At 42.8% G+C, this 17,268-nt stretch overlaps 3 protein-coding genes across 5 annotated transcripts in view; 2 read left to right on the top strand and 1 right to left on the bottom strand.

Annotated features, from left to right (window-relative positions):
* Nucleotides 1-8,273, top strand: part of snx25 (sorting nexin 25) — a 55,815-nt gene extending 47,542 nt beyond the window's left edge. Inside the window, exons 17-19 of one of the 2 annotated variants that reach the window (XR_004202992.1) lie at nt 2,000-2,181; nt 5,039-5,310; nt 7,337-8,159. Coding sequence is in view for 1 of the 2 variants with exons in the window: in XM_020502100.2 (XP_020357689.1) it covers nt 2,000-2,181; nt 5,210-5,310; nt 7,337-7,402 (349 nt within the window). In the remaining variant the exon portion in view is untranslated. Of the gene's footprint in view, nt 1-1,999; nt 2,182-5,038; nt 5,311-7,336 lie in introns of both variants that reach the window. The other variant, XM_020502100.2, reaches the window with a different exon arrangement.
* A 23-nt stretch (nt 8,274-8,296) lies between these two features.
* On the bottom strand, nt 8,297-12,020 carry lrp2bp (LRP2 binding protein). Of its 2 annotated transcripts, XM_020502102.2 has the most exons (9): nt 11,910-12,020; nt 11,682-11,809; nt 11,204-11,310; nt 10,901-11,014; nt 10,271-10,413; nt 10,076-10,181; nt 9,727-9,950; nt 8,899-9,064; nt 8,297-8,672 (listed from the first exon to the last, which is right to left on the bottom strand). In XM_020502102.2, the coding sequence occupies exons 2-9, from the start codon at nt 11,791-11,793 to the stop codon at nt 8,607-8,609; spliced, it is 1,038 nt and encodes a 345-aa protein (XP_020357691.1). In that variant the 5' UTR covers nt 11,794-11,809; nt 11,910-12,020; the 3' UTR covers nt 8,297-8,606. The 2 variants fall into 2 exon arrangements, with proteins under 2 accessions (XP_020357691.1, XP_020357692.1); XM_020502103.2 differs by lacking the exon at nt 10,901-11,014.
* Nucleotides 12,021-12,427: 407 nt separating this feature from the next.
* cfap96 (cilia and flagella associated protein 96) lies at nt 12,428-17,265 on the top strand. The gene is made up of 8 exons (XM_020502095.2): nt 12,428-12,737; nt 12,995-13,094; nt 13,265-13,487; nt 15,859-15,996; nt 16,175-16,250; nt 16,391-16,570; nt 16,671-16,843; nt 16,935-17,265. The coding sequence occupies exons 2-8, from the start codon at nt 12,995-12,997 to the stop codon at nt 16,987-16,989; spliced, it is 945 nt and encodes a 314-aa protein (XP_020357684.1). The 5' UTR covers nt 12,428-12,737; the 3' UTR covers nt 16,990-17,265.
* The last annotated feature ends 3 nt before the right edge of the window (nt 17,266-17,268 follow it).

Below are 17,268 nucleotides of genomic sequence, written 5' to 3'. Positions count from 1 at the left end.
CAGGCAGGGCTCTGTTATTGTCTTATTTTGTTATTTTATTGTCTTATTCTGTTATCTTTTTAGGGCTGCAATCCCGTTAATGAGAGATGACAACAGCCAGTGAACGTGCAGGGCGCCAAATTCAAAACAACAGAGATCTCGTAATTAAAATTCCTCAAACATATTCCTCAAACATCGTATACCGATTTCAAATAGGCTTTACAGCGAAAGCACCACAAACGATTGTTAGGTGACCACCAACTCACAGAAACTCAGCCATTTTTCCAGCCAAAGAGAGGAGTCACAAATGGCACAAATAGAGAGAAAATTAATCACTAACCTTTGATCTTCATCAGATGACACTCATAGGACTTCATGTTTATATAAAAGAAATCTCAGTATACATTGGCGTGTTATGTTCACTAGTTCCAAAAACATCCAGTGATATTGCAGAGAGCCACATCATTTTACAGAAATACTCATTATAAATGTCGATAAATACAATTGTTTGACATGATATAGATATACCTCTCCTTAATGGAACCACTGTGTCAGATTTAAAAAAATCTTTACGGAAAAAGCAAACCATGCAATAATCTGAGACGGTGCTCAGAAAATAAATAAAATTATCTGCCATGTTGGAGTCAACAGAAATCAGAAATCACATTATAAATATTCCCTTACCTTTAACGATCTTCATCAGAATGCACTCCCAGGAATCCTAGTTCCACAATAAATGCTTAATTCGTTCGATAATGTCCATTATTTATGTCCAAGTAGCTACTTTTGTTAGCGCGTTTAGTACACAAATCCAAACACTCGTGCAGGTCCATCCGAACGTCGGACAAAAACTTTAAGAAGTTATATTACAGGTCGAAGAAACTTGTCAAACTAAGTATAGAATCAATCTTTAGGATGTTATCATAAATCTTCAATGAAGTTCCAACTGGAGAATTCCTGTCTGTAGAGAAGCCATGGAACGCAGGTCGCTATCATATGAAATGCGCGTGACCAGGACCTGGTTCTCTGCCAGACCACTGACTCAAAGAGCTCCCATCCGGCTCCACAACACAGTAGAAGCCTCATTCAAGTTTCTAAAGACGGTTGACATCTAGTGGAAGCCCTAGGAAGTTCAACTTTATCCATATCCCACTGTGTTTTCAATAGGGGCTGGGTTGAAAATTGACCAACCTCAGATTTCCCACTTCCTGTTTGGATTTCTTCTCAGGTTTTTGCCTGCCATATGAGTTCTGTTATACTCACAGACATCATTCAAACAGTTTTAGAAACTTCAGTGTTTTCTATCCAATACTAATAATACTATGCATATATTAGCAACTGACTGAGTAGCAGGCCGTTTACTCTGGGCACCTTTCATCCAAGCTACTCAATACTGCCCCTGCAGCCATAAAATGTTATGCTGTTATTGTCTTTTTCTGTTATCATGTTATTGTCTTATTCTGCACCCTAACCCACGGTTCTAAATGGTGCGTAGACTCTCCCAGGCTGTGTCCCAAATGGCACCCTATTCACCCATAGGGTTCTGGTCAAAAGTAATAATTAGGTGGGGGATTTTATTTTTGTCATTATATGCACGTGTGAATTGGAAATGTGTATTTTTCATATCCCCACTCCCCCTGAGATGCCCTCGGAGTAATGTCACAGCCAGGGTCTGCCATTATCAATGGTGACCCTGGAATATTTAGGTTTAAGTCTCTTGCTCAAAGGCACATTAGCTGACTCTGACCCTACCACGATTCACACACTGATGCAAGGGGTTTGTGGACTCTTGGATCAATCTCCTTCTCTCTGTGATATCCCTCTGGTTGAGATCGTTTAGCTTATTTAACAAGTCAAACTGCACAACTAGGGTTATGTTTACCACAGCTATCAGACTGGGTGTTCCAGATATGCACTGCAATGGGTTGTTGTGGCTGTGTTCTGAACATGTATAGAGTAATGTTAGCTAATACTGTAATGTAGAGGCTTTTGTCAAAACCTTCCCTCCCTTCCCCATCAGGCAGATTCGAGACACTGTCAACTGGATCTTCAGTGAGCAGATGATTGTTTGCTACATCAACATTTTCCGTGACACATTCTGGCCCAACGGAAAACTGGCCCCCCAAATCAAGGCTCGGTCCGACACAGAACGTCGGGAGACCAAGGAGAGAGCTCAACAGAAGCTGCTAGACAATATCCCAGGTAGGTCTTCCCTCCTGCCATACAGGTGTCATCTCTGCACATTTATTAACAATGTTTTGGTCAGACCTTTTTTCTTCAAATACATGTTATGATTTGTTTGCAGAGGTAAAATCGTGTGCGCAGGAGTTAAATGTATTTATTGTACAATGTTGATTTTGTGGCTGTAACTCCCTGTTCCACAAGGGTGTGCGCGTTAACCCTGCTAGAGATTGATATCTGACATGGATCAGTAATCAAGGGGTGGGGGGTGGAGTCTGGCGTTGGTTTTGAAACAAACGTTTCTGTTTCAATTGGATTATTGGATCTTTTAGTTTATTAATTTGACCATTTTAAAAAACAAGCACACAACTTAAAAGCCATACATACACATGAATAAAATCATTGAGGATAACACACACAGTCTGGGACTTATTTCCATTGTGGTCCTCTTGACACAAGATGGCTAGACAAGATCCAACACAGTATGGCTGTGAAATAATAAAACAAAAACAGAGAAGAACATCTATCTCATCATTCCAGTTACATCATAGGGGTTATTCATATGGGCACAGAGGACATTAAACATATTTTTACTTTATTTTTTAAAGCTGCCCAGAGAGGAGGATGTTTTTATAGGCTGAGGCAACTCATTCCATTCTGAGGCTCCAGTATACAAGAAAAATACCTTTCCCAGCATTACTCCTGAACCCGTATAAGCACACGTCAGCAACACCTGATCTGGTGCTGTGATTGTGTGCATCCCTAACATGAGGAAAGTAATCACTTAGATATCTGGGCGCAGGACCATAAATACTCCTGTAAACCTAGTCTAATCTGGGACACCCTAGCCTCCCAGGCAGCCAGTTTAGTTCCTGAAAGCAGCTCCTGCCTATGTGAGTACGTGGACTCACCTTCAATACTACCCTGATCAGCTTATTCTGGGCTATCTGGAGCTTCTCCTTCATATAAATTTAGATAAGCCCCCAAACCAGGAAGTACTAGCATAGTCAAAATGGCATTTAATGAGGGCAGTAGCTAGCACTTTCATGGAGTCCTTATCAAGCAGCCTGGACTTTCCAGCCAAATACTTAGTCCTGGCATTAACCTTCCCTAGCACCTTATTGGCCATGCTAACACCTCCCAAGCTTCCATCAATGATACATCCCAAGTAGCTAACAGAGGTTTTAGTAGTCATCACATCACCCCCTAACTCCACTCTGATTTCAGACGACCTACACAATGTAGGTCTGGATCCAAAAATAATTGCTTCAGTTTTCCCTAAGTGCAGAGATGTGTTATTAACTCCAAGCCATTTGCTAATGTTAGTAAGCTCTGTGTTAAGTACGCTCTCCAACATAGTTTTACTTTTGTGAGACACCAGAAGTGTAGAGACATCCGCATAAAGAAAAAGACTGCAAGAACAAGAATCTTTCATATCGTTAATATACAATAAAAACCGCAGAGGCCCAAGCATGCTCCCCTACGGAATGTCACAACTCATTGGTTTTGCCTGAGACAGTGAACCATTAACCTCTACTACTTGCTCCCTCCCTTCCTGATAGATAGGACTTTACCCAGCCTAGAGGGATACTGCTTAACCCCAGTGCCCCCAGTTTGGAGATTAGGAGACAGTGGTTAACTGTATCAAAGGCCTTTTGTAGGTCAAGCAGTACCATTCCACACAGATTTCCCTCATCAATCTCTTTCCTGATGAAGTAAGGTAGACATGAATCAGTGGAGTATGTTTTTCTAAAACCCGACTGAAAATCGTACATTAGACTCTGTTTGTTAACATATTCATTCATACATTTGCTCATGTACAATATATGTTTTTTTAGTTTTTTTAGCCCCAGTTTCGTGGTATCCAAATGTTTTAGTAGCTACTATCTTGTCTCATCGCTAGAACTCCCATACGGGCTCGGGAGAGACGAAGGTTGAAAGTCATGCGTCCTCCGATAAACAACCGCACTGCTTCTTAACACAGCGCGCATCCAACCCGGAAGCCAGCCGCACCAATGTGTCGGAGGAAACACCGTGCACCTGGCGACCTGGTTAGCGTGCACTGTGCCCGGCCCATCACAGGAGTCGCTAGTGCACGATGAGACAAGGATATCCCTACCGGCCAAACCCTCCCTAACCCGGACGACGCTAGGCCAATTGTGCATCGCCCCATGGACCTCCCGGTCGCGGCTGCGACAGACCCTGGGCTCGAAACCAGTCTCTGGTGGCACAGCTAGTACTGCGATGCAGTGCCCTAGACCACTGCGCCACCCGGGAGGCCCCTCATGTACAATTCTCTCCAAGATCTTTGAATTTACACAGAGGATAGATGCAGGCCTATAATTCCCAGGGTCAGACTTTATCCCCTTCTTATACAGAGGTATAACTTTAGCTTGTTTCATGTCCCTGGGAAAGGTGCCTTGTTCAAGAGAGAGATTAAAGATATGCGTAATACAAGGGCCAATTTGCTCAGCAGAATCTATTGATTAAGATGAGCAAAACCGACCTGGTAAAATAAATAATACAAATACTTCGCTAACAGCAACCGCCAAAATAAACCTCAACATAAAGTGTCTTAATAGGGCGTTGGGGCATCACGAGCCGCAATAGCTTCAATGCACCTTGGCATAGATTCTACAAGTGTCTGGAATTCTATTGGAGGGATGTGACACCATTCTTCCATGAGAAATTCCATAATTTGGTGTTTAGTCGATGGTGGTGGAAAACGCCACTTTCAATATACTTTGTGTCCATCCATTATTTTGGCAGTTACCTGTATTGTATGCTCCATTTCACACCACACACTGTACAGGTTACACACTGGTACATGTGTGAGACAGGGAAAATATAAGCACCCCCTATTTGACTTTTTTTGCAGACATGTTGCTCCTAGATCTGATGGGTATCTGTGGCTGGATCTCTGAATGTGGACATTTTTACATTTTACAATTTGGTCATTTAGCAGACGCTCTTATCCATGGTGACTTAGTCAGGTCATTCGACTAAGGTAGGTAAAACAACCACATACAGCATGCTAACTGTCTTTCAGATGCACTACAGAACCTGGTGGGACAGCAGAACGCCAGGTATGGGATCATCAAGATCTTCAACGCACTTCAGGAGGCCAATGCCAACAAGCATCTGCTTTATGTAAGTTCACCTCAACCCTGTGAAATTGCAAAGTATCCTAAAACATGCTGTTTGAAAGAGCCACCCCCCCGATTCCATTAGACATTTCACGAACACATCTTGCTCAGCCACCTAGAAGCTCAGTTCAGAAAAGCATCTCATTACTGGCAGGTCAGACCACACAAAGAGAGGGAGAATGGGTTTTAAAGGGCATGTGTACATTCCAAAAGCTTTCCCATTTGCACTATATCAATAAAGGTATTTGTGTGAAATACTCTGAAGTTGCCTCCATAGATATACAGTGGAGCAAAAAAGTATTTAGTCAGCCACCAATTGTGCAAGTTCTCACACTTAAAAAGATGAGGCCTGTCATTTTCATCATAGGTACACTTCAGCTATGACAGACAAAATGAGAGAGGAAAAAATCCAGAAAATCACATTGTAGGATTTTTAATGAATTTATTTGCAAATTATGGTGGAAAATAAGTATTTGGTCACCTACAAACAAGCAAGATTTCTGGCTCTCACAGACCTGTAACTTCTTCTTTAAGAGGCTCCTCTGTCCTCCACTTGTTATCAGTATAAAATACCTGTCCACAACCTCAAACAGTCACACTCCAAACTCCACTATGGCCAAGACCAAAGAGCTGTCAAAGGACACCAGAAACAAAATTGGAGACCTGCACCAGGCTGGGAAGACTGAATCTGCAATAGGTAAGCAGCTTGGTTTGAAGAAATCAACTGTGGGAGCAATTATTAGGAAATGGAAGACATACAAGACCACTGATGATCTCCCTCGATCTGGGGTTCCACGCAAGATCTCACCCCGTGGGGTCAAAATGATCACAAGAAGGGTGAGCAAAAATCCCAGAACCACACGGGGGGACCTAGTGAATGACCTGCAGAGAGCTGCAACCAAAGTAACAAAGCCTACCATCAGTAACACACTACGCCGCCAGGGACTCAAATCCTGCAGTGCCAGACGTGTCCCCCTGCTTAAGCCAGTACATGTCCAGGCCCGTCTGAAGTTTGCTAGAGAGCATTTGGATGATCCAGAAGAAGATTGGGAGAATGTCATATGGTCAGATGAAACCAAAATGGAACTTTTTTGTAAAAACTCAACTCGCCGTGTTTGGAGGACAAAGAATGCTGAGTTGCATCCCAAAGAACACCATACCGACTGTGAAGCGTGGGGGTGGAAACATCATGCTTTGGGGCTGTTTTTCTGCAAAGGGACCAGGACGACTGATCCGTGTAAAGGAAAGAAGGAATGGGGCCATGTATCGTGAGATTTTGTGTGAAAACCTCCTTCCATCAGCAAGGGCATTGAAGATGAAACTTGGCTGGGTCTTTCAGCATGACAATGATCCCAAACACACCGCCCGGGCAACGAAGGAGTGGCTTCGTAAGAAGCATTTCAAGGTCCTGGAGTGGCCTAGCCAGTCTCCAGATCTCAACCCCATAGAAAATCTTTGGAGGGAGTTGAAAGTCTGTGTTGCCCAGCAACAGCCCCAAAACATCACTGCTCTAGAGGAGATCTGCATGGAGGAATGGGCCAAAATACCAGCAACAGTGTGTGAAAACTTACAGAAAATGTTTGACCTCTGTCATTGCCAACAAAGGGTACATAACAAAGTATTGAGAAACTTTTGTTATTGACCAAATACTTATTTTCCACCATAATTAGAAAATAAATTCATTAAAGATCCTACAATGTGATTTCTGGATTTTTTTTCTCATTTTGTCTGTCATAGCTGAAGTGTACCTATGAAAATTTACAGGCCTCATCTTTTTAAGTGGGAGAACTTGCACAATTGGTGGCTGACTAAATACTTTTTTGCCCCACTGTACATATGTGTTACATATGCTATGGTTGCCTCATTCCATCTAATAGGGGAAGATATCAGTGGGTCAAAGAGTCAGTCATTCTCATACATGCCTGCATAGGAACAAAGTGCACAAAACAAACTCTCCTTCACTTGAGTCCAGGCTGAAGTGATGTGTTGTTTAATGGCCTCCTGACACGTTTCCTCTGCCCCTGTTTCAGGTTCTGATGGAGATGATCCTCAAAGAGCTGTGTCCAGAACTCAACGTGGAGACAGACCAGATCTGATGGGGCGAGGCCCATATGTACGCAAAACACAGCATAGTGTGGTTAATGTGGAGCAAGAACCCTAGGGCATCCTATTCCCTCCCTCAAAGGGCATAGGGTGCCATTTAATATAGTGTACTACTTTTGACCAGAGGGCATAAAGTTGTGCACTATAGGGAATAGGGTGCCGTTTGGGGACGCAGCCTAACACACACACACTGAGTGAAGGAAATGGAGGTGCACCTGGAGATCGTCATGGCTTTAGTTTAGTCTTGGTTTTCAGAGGAGAGACACTCGTTGAAGGATTATGTATTATCTTTTGTTCAAACTAGATTTTTTTTTATTTTAACTCAACAGAAAGATCATGAAGAGAAATGTAACATCAACACAGAGGTACTGTAATGTTCCAGCATGGTACAGTAAACAATGAGATTAAACTGAATGGATGATGTATTTTCTGTTGTTCTGCGGTACTTTTATCTGAATGCATTTGATTATGTAGTGCTCAAACTAGGGAGACAAGCTTCTGTTCTTGTTACTACCTTACATTTCTTTGTTTTGTTCAGTAGCTCAAAATGACAAATCAGTCCCACTGCCAAGGTCTGTTGCAGAAAGCCAGGCTATTGATTGATTACTTTGTTATGGATCCAAAATGTGAATAGTTGTGAAATTATGAGTGTTGTGCTCATATAATGAAGAAACAAGCTGCATACCGACCTCAAATACATTCCCCACCAATGTTACATTATGTTCATTGTAGAACGGCTTCATTGTGCAATATGTCATGTAAAGTCATTGTGACAATTTTATTTGTGACTTATTGATAGATTTTATTTTTACCCAAAAATTGTTTAGAGCATTTATAAGCAATAAATTGCAAAAGAAAAATGTATGACTTAACTATTTTTTTGTTATTTATCCACTTGTCAATGTAAGCTTTTCAGAATTGTATGAAATTGAAACCATCTGAATTTGGATGCTACAATTTATATACATTTGTATCTGAATTCAAGGACCCCAAGTTCATGCAGAGTAACACCGGTAACACCATTCTAATGTGTGGAGTCTGTAGTTATTAAACAGTTCTTACACTGGGCACACAATCGCCATACTCCTATCCATACCAAACCCACACACTGAACACAAAGCATTCAGGTCTGATATTTACTCAAGTAATCTCAAAGCAACAGAGGAGACTGCTATCTGGACTCATGGTGGTGGATCTCTACATTCTGCTAAAGATGATGTCCCTCTGGAGGTCCTGGCACACTTCTGGGTTTAGCCGAGCAGCCTAGTCAAAGACAATACAGTTTCCAGTATGAGATTCAGAATGGAGATAAAATCTTACTCATCTTAATTGGCCTTCACTGATACTTATGTTGCTATTTCAGGCAAATGGGTCAAGCAGAATTTGATTTGATTTATTAGGATCCCCGTTAGCCGATGCTAGTTTTACTGGGGTCTGACACACAACCAAAAAGACAGACATTGACATACATTTGAATGTGTGTGCCCACCTTAGTGAAGTATTGCCAGGCCTTCTCCTTGCTCTGAGGAACCCCCTTTCCCAGTTCCAGACATCGGGCGTAGTAGAAAAGAGCAATGGCCACGCCCTTAATTACGTATTCAGGCAGGCAGTCGGTGACCATGGCGATGGCAGCAATGTCATCGTAATTGGTAATCCTACATTTTCATTGTGGGAAGATGACTTCTTTGGCACACAAATAATACTTTTCTTAAATACGCTCAGTTGCCTGACATTTACATTGTAATATAGATTTTTCCATTGAGGTGTCACTCCGGAACATTACAGCCTACAATTTAATAGCTTCAATCATTTTCCTTGTGGAAATAGAGGGTAGTAGGTTAGCCCTGGCCGCAGCATATCTTTTTTCTTTTACCTCGACTTCTATCTAATAAAACATACATATTTATCACTGCTTTAGTGTTCTACAGATGGTTAGTGTCTTATGTATTTAACTGCCCTTTTTTGCAACACATTTTCAATTCCATTTCCAATAAACGAAAGGGCTGCAGTGGTATTTTGCGGGCTGTGTCTCGTCTCTCATACCGACATGAACAACACAACCACGCTACACTGCTTCCAAGGACTCTTTGTCTTACTGCTGGTTGGAACAACTCTGATGGGACCGGCTCTCTATGGGGTATGTTACCAGCAACAGCATAATGAATATGGTTCAAAGGGAAATCAAATTGCTGTTGGTTAGGATACTATTGTGTCAAAGGGAGATTGATTGAAAAAGCCTATCACACTTAACTGTCATTATTGTGGTGGATTGACTTATACAAAGGTGGATAACCTGTGGACAGAACAGGGATTTTACCTTTTGGCAAGGGCTGCTGCTCTGGAGTAGAGCTTCCTGTGGTAGTAGTAGGCAGCCAGGTGGGCCTGGGCGTACACATTCCCCCGCTCAGCCGCTTCCTTCAGGCACTCAATGGCAGCCTTGGGGTCCTGCTGGATGCCCTGACCATACAAGTACATGATCCCCAGTGCACCCTGGGACTCCAGACTGCCATTGCCACAGGCCTCTGAGTGCCAGAAGAACGCCTGGAGCACAGGGCACACACATGCACACAGTGGGGAAACCGAGTTATGAAAGGGAATAGTTGAAATAGAATCCTGAATTATTGATCAAGGTGAAATATCTCGTGGGTACAGTAAACACATCATACCCTTTTGAGGTCCTGTGTCTCAGGTCTAGAGTAGAACATACCCAGAGAACTCTGAGCTTTTACACAGGCTCTGGGGTTTCCCTCATCAGCAGCAAGGAGCCAGTAACTGGGTGAGAAAAACAACACAGTCACTGCCACAACAGTTCTCCATGAGTCAGCAAACATCTCAAACATTGTGCGTGTGCTTCTGCTGACCTTTCTGCTTCTGTATTGGATTTCTGGACCCCATAGCCCTCCAGGTAGGCTATGCCAATGTGATACAGAGCAGTGTATCTGATGGAGCCTGCCTCTGGGTTATTCCACTGGACAACTCTCCTCATGTAGTCCACTGCCCTTGCCTGGAGAGGAGTACAACACACTGTAAAAACCCAGACCAACGCAACAAACAGGTTACATTGTGGAAGGCAACCCATCTGCCTAGGGAGACTACTCAACATGAGGTATGTTTGGTAGACTTACAGTAGTTTGTATTTACAACATGGTAGTAACACAGCCAGAAGAGGACTGGCCACCCCTCATAGCCTGGTTCCTCTCTAGGTTTCTTCCTAGATTTTGGCCTTTCTAGGGAGTTTTTCCTAGCCACCGTGCTTCTACACCTGCATTGCTTTAGGCTGGGTTTCTGTACAGCACTTTGATATATCAGCTGATGTACGAAGGGCTATATAAATACATTTTATTTTATTTGATAGTAGCAGGCGTGACAGTGAGCAGTTTTTAGAGATGCTCCATTGGGTTCTTCAGTTACCCATTATAATTTATTATGAGGTGGAAGCCCAGTAAACCAAACAAGGAAGAATGCACAACACTATCAATACCGTGACTCACTTGATCCATAGCAGTGCCCAGGCCATCATAATACATGACAGCTAGCTGGAAGAGGGCTCTGGGATCGCTGTCCTTAAGGCCGTCAAAGACTCTCTCTGCCTCCTCATAGCGCCCCTGGCCCAGCAGTAAAGTACAATCAGAAAACCAGGGCATCATCGCTCAAGATCAGTATACCTCACTGGTATTTCTGCACTACTGAAATGGCTCCGACATGGCTCCATTATATCAGAGGAAACCACATGCCTAGCTACATTTCTATGTCCAGTATATGGGCATATGATATATGAATGGGAGAGCTGTTACCTCATAATAGTACAGCTGTCCCAGCAGGAAAAGGGCCTGCTTGTCTCCCCCTTCTGCTCTACCCTTCAGCAGTCTCTCAGCCCTCTCCACCTGAGTGGCAAGGCTCTCTGAGGAGAACAAATCATGTGGTTCAACTGGCAGGTTGTGTGTTTCTGTGCACTATTTTTTACCAGGGCCCATTTTCCCAGACTGTTGTGGATCTGAGGCAAACAAACTGAATATTTTACAGAATAGAAGGAAACCAAAGATTGTGGGAAATGAACTTGTTCTTTATATTTGTTGAGTGATTTCACTTCTACTGTGGGTCGATTAAAGTGTGATCTACAAAGGTTAATATTTTCAATGGTTTTCCTTCACTTTAAAGTCACTCCCTAACTCACCTCAACAACAACAGCTGTGGTGCGTCATAACAGCTGATCTGAGCTCATGAAACGTCCCAGTTCTAAAGTGCCTGTCTGTTTTATCTTGTGCTGAATACCTTGGTGTGAAGTCGGTTTCCCTCCTTCATCTCGGTAGACATCCGTGATGGCACGAAACACCTTTTCTTGGCTGTGTTTCTTTGGAGCATCGATTTTATAACCCGACTTCATACCCTTGCCTCAGAGCCTGCAATACATCCCTATATTTTTACAATCTGTTTGCTAGGATACACCTACGCTTTAAAACATCAAATAAGAACCCACCTTGATTGTTTTTACTGACTTACCTTTCACGCAGTTTGTTCATTTTGTGTGCATGAAGTCTGCAGTGCGCTTTATGCTACGACACAATATAATCTGTTACTAAGCAACTACTAAACAACTACTGTGACGCAAATACTTGTGCGTTCAGTAAATCACACTACTCTATTGTTGTGTAGAGGTAGGCAACTAGTATGTGCAAACAGTAACAATAACAATTATCATTATCACAACACAATGGTTGATTAGGCCTGTTTGAATATTCGCCTATTGGATTATTAGAAAGGAATGATACTTTGTCTGAAAATTTATTAGAAAAATACATTTCGTCCTATCAATAAACGTTGACAGAAAATAACTGATTACCCATATTTTTGTTGTTGTTGCTGAAACTGTGTAAACCCTGGTGCATTTACAAATGATGTCTAGGCTATGTTGTAATTCCGTTTATGTTTAGTTGGAAACTCAACTATTTTTTGCAAGTGAGACAAAATAATTGCGAAATAATTTATTCATTATATTACCAGGTGGTGGTGCAGTGTGCGAGTTACCATTGCAGTGGAGAATAATTCATACTTAGAGTGTAGAGAGATACCCTCAACCCCACACTGATGTTTTAATATTGCCAAGTGAGAATGTAGATTATATTTTCCTTTAATTGACAAGTAAAAAGGCGAAGGCTACATGGCTAGATAGAATCCGAATATTCTCCGCAAAGACGATAGCTACAACCCCTCCTCTCGCCCGCTTGTGCACAACGGACGCCAAGGTAACACAATGTACACAGATACAGGAACGAGAACAATTCATAATTTTCTAAACCAAGCTGCGGATCGAAGACCCGCGAATTAAAGGTAGATTTCTGTTTTAGAATAATACGGAATTTTAAAGTTCAGTTTATTTATTAAAGAGTATCTATTGATTGATTATTATAATGGAATTTCCAACGGTGTCATCCCATAACAGATAAACCTAGGAGAGTTCATCAAGGGTTGAGAATATATTCCATTATAACAATTGAAGAGAATAGAAATGGTCAACATTTACTTTACAGAGGTAGCTATTAAATTGAATAGTAATTGGTGGTTGGGCTCAATGTTATTCCCTAAAGATGCCCCCAGAAGGAGGGAAGTCAGATATGGAGAGGATTGGAGTCTTCAAGGAAATGGGATACATCTCCATTGGAGACAAATACACCCCTTTAATTCAGCGTAAGTACACCATGTCTAGATAATGACAGTGGACAAGGGATTTCAACTAGATGATATATATTGCACACTATTGAAGTATATACAGACAAGTAAGGCAAGATGCGATAGTTGGATGTAATATTTATGGTAAAACAATGTTACGTTGAATCCTATTTCACCTACCATTTAAGGTCCCTGCAACGAGTCTGCTCAGAAGGGTAAACAAATAGTGACTGGTGGGGCCACCAAGAAGAAGTCAGGGTTACAAGTGGGCTACTTTGACACTCACTTTAAGCGGGTCTTTGAAAAAGAAGCCCTCACAGACCCTGTGAGGCTCGCCCGGCAACACAGGAGTCAGCAGTCCAAGAAGAACGTAGGCAGCGCCTTCCTCCCCAGCAATGGAGAAAAGAAACCGTAAGCCATGAGATAATTTTTTATTTTTCACAGACATGTGCTTAATGGCAGAGCACACATCTACTTGAGGTTTAGGCTTAACCAGACTTTAAAAGGCTGCATTAGAACAGATGGTGAATAGACACAATGGCCTTGTTTTGGTGATGATCTTGATTACATTAAGAGACTTAAACCTTAAAACAAATAAAGAATTGATCTCCCTGACCAAAACAGACAATGTAATTTATATGAAATAGTTGAGGTTGACATGGTTACAGGCTTAATTTGAATCAGCGCATGAGAAGGATCTCCAGAGCTCCAGAGCTCCAGAGCTCCGTTTCCACTCCGTCATGCAGTTTCTTCCCCAGCTGCATAATGCATTCTGTATTCCTTTACCATTCAGAGTCATATTTTTTCTGTTTGGCCCTAATCAACTCAGAGACCAGGGCTGTGGCCCAAACAACACCTTATTCACCACCCCGTAGCACTCACTTCCGTCATCATGAAGTGCTTTGAGAGACTAGTCAAGGACCATATCACCTCCACCCTACCTGACACCCTAGACCCACTCCGATTTGCTTACTGCCCAAATAGATCCACAGACGATGCAATCTCAACCACACTGCACACTGCCCTAACCCATCTGGACAAGAGGAATACCTATGTGAGAATGCTGTTCATCGACTACAGCTCGGCATTCAACACCACAGTACCCTCCAAGCTCGTCATCAAGCTCGAGACCCTGGGTCTCGACCCCGCCCTGTGCAACTGGGTACTGGACTTCCTGACGGGCCGCCCCCAGGTGGTGAGGGTAGGCAACAACATCTCCTCCCCGCTGATCCTCAACACTGGGGCCCCACAAGGGTGCGTTCTGAGCCCTCTCCTGTACTCCCTGTTCACCCACGACTGCGTGGCCACGCACGCCTCCAACACAATCATCAAGTTTGCGGACGACACAACAGTGGTAGGCTTGATTACCAACAACGACGAGACGGCCTACAGGGAGGAGGTGAGGGCCCTCGGAGTGTGGTGTCAGGAAAATAACCTCACACTCAACGTCAACAAAACTAAGGAGATGATTGTGGACTTCAGGAAACAGCAGAGGGAACACCCCCCTATCCACATCGATGGAACAGTAGTGGAGAGGGTAGCAAGTTTTAAGTTCCTCGGCATACACATCACAGACAAACTGAATTGGTCCACTCACACAGACAGCATCGTGAAGAAGGCGCAGCAGCGCCTCTTCAACCTCAGGAGGCTGAAGAAATTCGGCTTGTCACCAAAAGCACTCACAAACTTCTACAGATGCACAATCGAGAGCATCCTGGCGGGCTGTATCACCGCCTGGTACGGCAACTGCTCCACCCTCAACCATAAGGCTCTCCAGAGGGTAGTGAGGTCTGCACAACGCATCACCGGGGGCAAACTACCTGCCCTCCAGGACACCTACACCACCCGATGTTACAGGAAGGCCATAAAGATCATCAAGGACATCAACCACCTGAGCCACTGCCTGTTCACCCCGCTATCATCCAGAAGGCGAGGTCAGTACAGGTGCATCAAAGCTGGGACCGAGAGACTGAAAAACAGCTTCTATCTCAAGGCCATCAGACTGTTAAACAGCCACCACTAACATTGAGTGGCTGCTGCCAACACACTGACACTGACACTGACTCAACTCCAGCCACTTTAATAATGGGAATTGATGGGAAATGATGTAAATATATCACTAGCCACTTTAAACAATGCTACCTTATATAATGTTACTTACCCTACATTATTCATCTCATATGCATACGTATATACTGTACTCTATATCATCGACTGCATCCTTATGTAATACATGTATCACTAGCCACTTTAACTATGCCACTTTGTTTACATACTCATCTCATATGTATATACTGTACTCGATACCATCTACTGTATCTTGCCTATGCTGCTCTGTACCATCACTCATTCATATATCCTTATGTACATATTTTTTATCCCCTTTCACTGTGTATAAGACAGTAGTTTTGGAATTGTTAGTTAGATTACTTGTTGGTTATTACTGCATTGTCGGAACTAGAAGCACAAGCATTTCGCTACACTCGCATTAACATCTGCTAACCATGTGTAAATTTGATTTGATTTGATTTGATTCCCTATATAGCCCTATGGACCCTGGTCAAAGGTAGTGCTCTATATAGGTAATAGAGTTCCATTTGGAACACAGCCCAGGAACCAGGGACCAGTCACTCAGCCAGAGAGCTGAGACCATGGAAATTACTGCTGGCCCAATTAAATTAGACCTGATCAAACTATACTGCATTTCTTAGACAGTTGCTCCACTTGCTCCAGTGGCATGCAGTGATTTATGCCAGAACTTGGCTTACTCCCATTATTCAAGGTCAGGGGTTGGCAGCTACTACGGAACTCTGAGTGGTCCCATCCAGGCCATGAGTCCTATGAAGATCCCCAGGAAGCCATGCAAACCATCAGGCAAGAACATCCTCACCAACCCACCCAAGAGGGGAAGTGGATACAGGTTCAGTATGTCTGTAGATGATGGGATGTGTCCCAAATGGCACCCTATTTCCTATATAGTGCACTTTGTAGAGATTAAGGGACCATTTGGGATGCAACCATGGTGTTGTTTCACTATACTTAACAGTACAGTATTCTGTTTTCATGCATGGATAGTGATGGAGCCTTTTGTCCCATAGCTATCCGAATGTCACCCTGTCCAAAGTTGTCCCTTACTCCTCAGACCCCTATGACAGAGCAAATGAGATGTTGAAGGTGAGAGGCCAGGAAAATAGTAGTGTTGAAACCACAGATATCTACATGTAATTATATGGTTGAAAAAGTGTCCAAGATAATCATTTATATCCAGAGGTGCATGTGTTCTCTAACTATACAAGTGAGTGTATGTTTTTCAGAAAGAGACAGTAAGCCATAAAGCTATGCTGAAAGGTGGTGCTTTCCACTTGAACCTCCACCCAAAGGAATGTTTCGACAACAACCCGTACAAACTGGACAAGCCTCTGCCACCTCTGAAGAGATTGGAGGAGAAGAAGAGATTTGTGGTTCCCTTCAAACCCAGCTCACCAAACAAAACAGTGAAAGTGCAGAGAGGATACAGACATCAGACCTTATGATTTATTATTACAAGTGTGTGTGTTATGAGGAGATTTTATGAGGAGGTTTTCTCTGTTTTAGATTGGCGGCATGAAAGCAGGTACATTTGACATTTACCCCTCTCACTCTGCTGACCCCTACATCACCCGGAGATCCAAATCTGTGACCGTGAATAAGGAAGGAAAGGTATTCCACCCATCTCCCGGACCAAAGAGCACCCCCGTGAAGAGCATCATCAGTGTTAATGTGAACAGGTGAGACTCCATCTCTTCCATCCATATCCTCTCAGACAGAATAATATTTTGAGGAAACTGTGTTTGACTGTTCGGGTCTTTGGTTTTTCAGGACAGTGCACTCTGCAAACTACACCATGAATATACCATCTGTTATGGCATACTGATGTGAAAACTTGCTATCTGAGGTTGTACTGAATTTATGTTGTTCAAATATCAATATATTTTTTATAATCTTTCACATTGATATTTTAAGTTTTTGAAAAATCCAGAATAGCACTAAGAAATGTTGCTGTCCTGTTGAGTGAGTAAGCTGGAAGCCCCACCATGATGCCTGACCTGCACTGAATGATTGATGAGTCTCCATGGAAACTCCTATCAAGTAGACAACCGGCTCCTGTTGGATTTTATTGACGTATTAAAGGCATACTTTGACATTCTGATGA

This window comes from Oncorhynchus kisutch, linkage group LG15, assembly GCF_002021735.2.
Source record: "Oncorhynchus kisutch isolate 150728-3 linkage group LG15, Okis_V2, whole genome shotgun sequence".
NCBI lineage: Eukaryota > Metazoa > Chordata > Actinopteri > Salmoniformes > Salmonidae > Oncorhynchus > Oncorhynchus kisutch.
The sequence above is the reverse complement of the archived record's forward strand: the minus strand, read 5'-3'. Positions and strand labels throughout refer to the sequence as shown.